The 7,392-nt window shown below is 32.4% G+C and overlaps 1 protein-coding gene across 1 annotated transcript; it reads right to left on the reverse strand.

Annotated features, from left to right (window-relative positions):
- Positions 1–886: 886 nt before the first annotated feature.
- On the reverse strand, positions 887–1,894 carry LOC109169841. Its single transcript, XM_019318729.1, has one exon. It carries the CDS (start codon positions 1,892–1,894, stop codon positions 887–889), a length of 1,008 nt encoding a protein of 335 aa, XP_019174274.1.
- Positions 1,895–7,392: the final 5,498 nt, after the last annotated feature.

Below are 7,392 nucleotides of genomic sequence, written 5' to 3' on the forward strand. Positions count from 1 at the left end.
TTTCATTATTAGTTTATTTTTGAATCTCCAGTTTTCTAACCATATATATATAATGTATCAAATTTAACTAGGCCAGCTTATTGCGTTTTTTGATGCAGTCATTAACAATAATGCACTCCAACAACGTTGTTGTTAGCGGTTTAAAATCGTTTTTGCAGACACACAGCCATGTCAATTACATCATAGTAACACGCCCAAGTGATCTGACATGGGCGTGTAACCACCGTGACGCCTGGGCGTATCGAGTTTTGTACGTCCTCAGTTTTGGGCTAGGATATAAGTTCAAATACTGTTACTAATGTAATATAAAGAGTTTGTTTACCTCGTGTTCATTTGTCGATCAGTTAGGCTCACAAAACAAATTTAATTTAAAGCGTACTTTCAATTAACAGATGTAGACTCTCTCTCAAAAAAAAGGATAAACTTTTAGAATTTTGAAACAAATGGAGAGACCCTCCATTATATCCAATATAATGTGCTTAATTAAAATTATATATATATATATATATATATATATATATATTCAGTGTGTATAATATAATATATTTTTGTGTATTTACCTTAAAGAAAGCGATGGGCGTAAGCATCTAAGGCAAACCCCATAATTAATTAATGTAATCATACGCATGTTGAATATATACTAATTTCATCCATCATCAACAAATGAGAAAATTGATTGCATACCAAAAACATTGCATATATCTATCCCACCAACAAAATAATAAACTAAGCTAGCCACACATAATTAAACGCCACGACGACTATATATGATGCCGTGATCTAATAAGTTGACGATGACATTATATTCTTGTGATATATTTAATTATTTTATTAAAATTGTAGTATTGGTGGGATTATAATTACAAATACAATTGATGTAATTAAATTAAACTTGATATTGCTCCAGCTGAACATCCTTGGACTTGAGAGGAACATACTCTCCCAAATAAACCTCAAGATGATCCGACAACGCTGACTTGTCAATGTTCTCATGCTGGTATGACTTGCAAACAAAGTAAATCACAGTTTGCGTAACCAACCCAAACACAACCAACTTGAATAGTACCAGGAGGCACAGCAACCCGACCCCGACCCGACCCACCATCCCCAAATGGAAGTCCCACCCGTTCACGACGAACCTCTTGAAGATTAGGTTTACGAGGAAGAGAGCAAAGTGAAGCTTGAGGAAGAACACTACGCCTAAAACCATCTTTCCTCTCAGAAGCTGTTTGCTCTTGGACATGGCTTTAAACCCGTAGGAATCTTCTAGAACGCTGACGGTATTAGCCAGTTGCCAGATGATGGACATGTAGAGGAATCCGACGGTGTACACGGCGACGCCGACCCACAGGGGGATATCTGCGAAGACGCGGAAGCTCAGGGCGAGGAAAATCCATATCACGAAGGCTGAGGCGGCAAGGAAGTTGTAAACAAAGAAAACGAGGAAAGTGGAGAGGAAAGTGACCATCAACCGCTTCCAGACCTTGGGGACGACGCTGATGACCTTTTTGAAGGAGAGGTCGCGGGCGGTGTAGACGCAGGCGACTGTGTAGACGACGGCGGAGGTGGAGAGGAGGGAGAAGACGAGGAGGCAGGTGAAGTAAGCGAACTTGAAGAGCAGGAGGGCGGCGAAGTCGGAGGTGAGGTGGTCGGAGAGGCGCTGGTAGCGTGGGGAGCCTGGCTGGGAATTCTCGAGCTGGGACTCGGTGTGGCGGAGGTTTGAGAAGATGAGTTGGGAGACTTCCTTTTGAGCTAAGAAGATGATGGCTAGAGGGAGAACGAGAGATAAGGCGATCTGGCTGAAAATCTTCCTACATCTGTAGATCACCTTGTAGGATTCGATATAGATGTCGAAAAGGCCTAGAAATTGCATCTCTTCTTGCTCTCTATCCATGGCGTCGAGGAGAATGGAGGCCGGCTGCTCCCCACAGCAAGTAGGTGTTATATAATTGTTTAAACGTAATTAATAAGACGACGACTAAAACTAAGACAGGGTGGACTTTGTATTTAGCTAAAACACAAAAATACCCTCATTAACTTCTTCGTAAACTACCACACCCTCTTGGTATATCCCGGTCTGAACAAGTCTTCAGTTTGTATTTTTATTTTTTATTTTTTAATAAAAAAAAAGATTGTAAATTACATCCAAAAAAAAAAACAAGATTATAAATAGAGTTAATACCCAAAATCGTACTCGACTATAGTGATTTTTCTCAATTTCGTCCTAAACGACTTTGTTGACCTAATATCGTCCCAGACTTTTGTGTTTCGCTCAATTTAGTCCTCCATTTGTTATTCCGTCAAATTGGTGTTAAATAAATGGACAATTCAGTAACGTCAATATTGATCTCTCTTTACTTTCAACTTGTGAAGTGCGATATTCCTCTTTCTTGTATGAATTACACTCAGAATTATTCCCGGACCTACAAATCAAATTTTATATTCGCAGTTTTAAGAGTAATTATGAGAGTAATTCGTAAAAAAAAAAAAGATTTCGCAGTTCACATGTTTATGAGTAAGGAGATGCCAATATTAAAATTACTGAATTGTCTATTTATTTAACACCTAATAGACAGAATAACAAATGATGGACTAAATTGAGCAAAAACACAAAAGTCTGGGACTAAATTGAGCGAAACACAAAAGTATGGGACAATATTAGGTCACCAAAATCGTTTAGGACGAAATTGAGAAAAATCACTATAGTCGAGGACGATTTTGGGCATTAACTCATTATAAATACATCCATTAATAAGACAACCTCACTCAATGGTCATATTGTTATCTTGGTAATCATCATAAGGATTCAAATTTAACTCTAAATGTGAACTTATTAATCTTCTTATTTTGAGGCTAAATTAGTTTAGCTACATCTTTATGATCCAGTGCACTTCCTCTTCACCCTAAATATTATATCGATTAATAGAGACAACCCCAAATATTATATCAAAGAAATTAGTAGTAGCACCACAATAAATTTGATTAAATTGTTGACTTGAAAATTATGAAATTTTAAGTTTGACTTTCAAAGAGAGTGATCTATTAACCTATGTAGTCTAATGACTAAATTATAAATAGAGATTTATCCTATGTATTCCCTCATCACCCCAAATATTTCATTAAACCATATATTTATTATTTTGAATAAGATTGGCCTAGGCGTGATGGGCAAAGGGCCGGAGTACAGTTTGTATATATGCCTGCAGGATTCCATTTATTATTTGTTTCAATTTTGGAAAGAGAATTTAGGCAAGTGGACAGGCGTAAATTATTATGTGGACATGACTCTAAATATTCAGCCCGTATTGACATCTCAATTGGTCAGTAAAAGTTAAAAAGAAAGAATGAATCTAAATATTCATAATTTGTCTTTTAAAAATTCATAATTTGCATGCGCACACACATATATATTTAAAATTGATTACCTTGTCTTGTATTCACAAGTTCTTTTTAAATATTACAGTCACAGATTAAGATGAAGACCATGTATTGTATCAAAAATCCTCTTATGTTTTTGACTTAAAAACACAATTTATATTTTATAAGTTTATAATTTCAATACTAAAAATACATAATTTATACGTAGTTTAGGACCTTCAAGCTATAACAATTCGTGGACGTGATGGTAATTTAATGAGAAAAGAAGCTAAGATAGGCTAGAAAAGGGTTAAAACTTGAAAGTCCCTCTCGTCAATGAAGGGCGGCTAAATTTAAAGACGACTTGGACTAGTTCAATGTTGTACCGCGTCTTCAACAGTACACCAGGGTCAAGATGATAGGATTTTCAATTCATTGCCAAAATTTTCTTTGTTTACACATTTAAGCATACCATTATATATTTATATTTCTTGAATACTAATTTCAAGTCACTTTCGTTTCAAATTACGTACAATTTCTTTTTATCATTTTACCTTTTTATTTCAAATATTATGCATGATTGAATTCAAATCACTTCCTGTAATCAAATAACAATTTTTTTCATCTTATTTATAAATACTTTCTAATATTTATATTCCAACAATCGTATGATTCTTGAACTCATAGTCCAAGTTAACTTTTGTAATTTGTGCGTGGAATGAGGATTACCTTCAAGCATTGTGCATTGTTTAAGAATGATTCATTAACTTGTAATTTACACCATTTGTTCCCCTCAAATTCGCAAATTATATTATGGATCAATGCCCACCTTGTGCTGTACGTATTGTGGACTTAATAAAAAAAGATATTTAATTAGATTATATGTCTTTTCAATTTATAGGTTATAATTTGTTAACTAAATGTATGTAATATGTTAATCGCGTATATATAATTTAGATAGAGTTTACTATGCGCATGATACACCGTGGTCCATAATAAAAACAATTGCTTCAAGTCATGCCTCTTGGGTAAGTCTATTTATTTTTGTTTTTATTGGAATTAAACTATCCGTATTTATTTTGCTGAAAAATAAGTGATAAGTAAGTTATTATTCAATTTATTAATTTATAATATTTTTTTTATTTCAAATTTAAGTCGTATACATTACATCAAAAAATAAAAAAATTGACATATGAAAGCAAGTCGTCACTCACCATAAGGTTCAATAGGTGCAAGTGGATTGGAGGGACCTATGAATTCAATTCCTCAAATGAAGGGAATTGTAATTCGGTGGAATTGCAATTCGCTTCATCTAAACAGCGTAACTTAAGTGCTTAACGAATTATGTTGTAATTGCAATTCAATTACGTCCAATCAAACAGACAGTTAATTTATTCACTCACAGTCTTTTAATTTTTTAAATTTAACCACTCGTGGTCCTTCTATTAATTTAAGTAAGGATAAAATTAGGACCATGAATAATTAAAATTTTAAAAATTAAAAGAATATGGATGGTTAATTAACTTGAAAGTATGAATAATCACGGATGGTTAAATTTAAAAATTCAATAATCACAAGATTCACAAGTAATTAAATTAAAAATTTAAAATTAAACATGATTTATCAATATCACTATACTCGAAGAATTCTAACATTTAAGAATAACTAATAGCTTCTCTCGTAACTAAATTTGTGCGAACAATATAGTGACGTGAAATGGGGCAAATTATGCTATGCATCCGTATGCACCAAGCATGGTGTATACGGATGCAAAAACGACGTTGTTTTATAAAAACGCGCGTCTCCCCTTAAAAAAAAAAATAGGTTCGAAACTATAATTCCATAATCGATGAACTATAATTCTATAATCGATGAACTATAATTCCATAATCTAATCTATGAACTAAAATTTTCAGAATGAATGAACTAAAATTCCAGAATCTATGAACTAAAATTTCATAATCGATGAACTATAATTCCAGAATCGATGAACTATAGTTCCATAATCGATGAACTATAATTCCATAATCCATGAACTAAAATTCCATAATGAATGAACAAAATAATGTTGTTACTAGGAATCGAACCTGAATTTTTTTTAAAAGGGGAGACGCGCGTTTTTAACAAAACGACGTCGTTTTTGCATCTGTATGCACCATGCATGGTGCATACAGATGCACAGCATAACTATTCGTGAAATGGACAAAATATGGTTGCGATTGGGCTCTGAGGCCCACTAGTAAAATAAAATGTATGAGTTTCAAAATTTTTCCATGCTTTTTCATTTTCCCAATCGTTATTACTTATATCATGCACGGCGCACAATGCATTGTGCGTCCTGACCAAAATGACGTCGTTTCTTATGTTCAGATTTTATGTATATTACGTTAAGGGTTTATGTGTATTTTGTTAAGAGTTTGTGTATTATGTATTATATTAGATTATGTGTATTCTGTTATGAGTTTACGTATATAGGAAACATGTTTTTTTTTTTTTTTTTGAAGTTAACGGTAAAAACGGAAAACGAAATTTCTTTTAAAAAAAACATGACCAAAATGACATCGTTTTGGTCAGGGCGCATAATGCATTGTGCACCTTAGTGCACGATATAATTTGCCTCACTTTCCAATAGATTTCAGTTATCTTCCTCTTCGTTTTTTATCTGAGTTTTTTTTTTTTTTTTTTTTTTTCTTCAGAATTTTATGATATATATCATGTAATACCTATTCTATGTAGTTTTCAAGTACCCGGGTTGGACTTCCATTTGGAAGATTATGAGTTCGAGCCTCAGTGGAGGCGTTATTGGTTCTTTGTGTTTCAGTAGGTTGAGAAAGTATATGAACAGATACTACAATGTAATAGAGCCAGTAACTTTCAAAAAAAAAAATGTAGTTTTCAAGTAATTGCAAACCATACACTCTTTTAGTGGGGTGCTTAATTGGCATGAATTCAAATTCAATGTTAAAAAAAAAAAAAAAAACTAAAAACTAAACTGTATTGTTTAGTTTGAGGAAATTACAATTCATAGCCCCATATGAATCGCAATTCAACCATACAGAGGAAAAGAAAAAGAGAAAGAAAATGACATATTTGCCATTGATTATTATTATTATTATTATTATTACTACTACTATTACTACTGAACTATTGAGTCACCGTGATTTACATCATCCCAATTCCCAAATACTTCGTCGGCTGAGTTAGGTGTGGAGACCCTTGGGATTTGTGATTTAACATTTTGGGAAAAGAATTGAACTATAATATGGCGTTACATACAAATGCAAATTTAACCAATCATTATTGTGAGGATGGTCTATACAATTATGTGGACTATACTATCAAATAATGTACATTCAATACACAAATAATATATTTTTAGTATATTAAAATGTACATTATATTTAAAAAAAAAGTACATTATTTAATATAATATATATTTAGTACACAAATAATATAATTTTAATACATTAAAAATAATATATTTTTTGTTATATTCAACATACTCTATAGTGTGTACCACGGTACACATAATAATTTGCCAAATTTAACATGCTAAGGCATTTACTTGCAACTTAATGGGCCACCGCGTTTCTTTTTGTTACGTTGCTTCAACTGCATCATTAGTTTGGTTTATCGATGGGGCAATTTATATCATACACCACGGCGCGTGTTGCATTATGCGCCCAAATACAAAACGACGTCGTTTCATTTTTATTTTTTATTTTTTTTGAAATTTTCCGCCTCAGTGTTTGGCAGTTAAATTTTCTTTAAAAAAAAAACCATGTTAAAAAATGTACATACTGTTATACTAGAATACACATAATTGTATACATGAATGTACATAATTATATAATAAAATATACATACTCTTTTTAAAAGATAATACACATAATCTAACATAATACGTAATAAACATAAACTTTTAACATAATACACATTAACTCTTAACATAATACACAAAAATTTTCTGATTCGGATGTACATAATTGTATAAAAAGAATGTACATAATTGTATAAACAAATATACATAATCAC

The sequence above is a fragment of the Ipomoea nil genome, unplaced genomic scaffold, assembly GCF_001879475.1.
Source record: "Ipomoea nil cultivar Tokyo-kokei standard unplaced genomic scaffold, Asagao_1.1 scaffold3321, whole genome shotgun sequence".
Lineage (NCBI taxonomy): Eukaryota > Viridiplantae > Streptophyta > Magnoliopsida > Solanales > Convolvulaceae > Ipomoea > Ipomoea nil.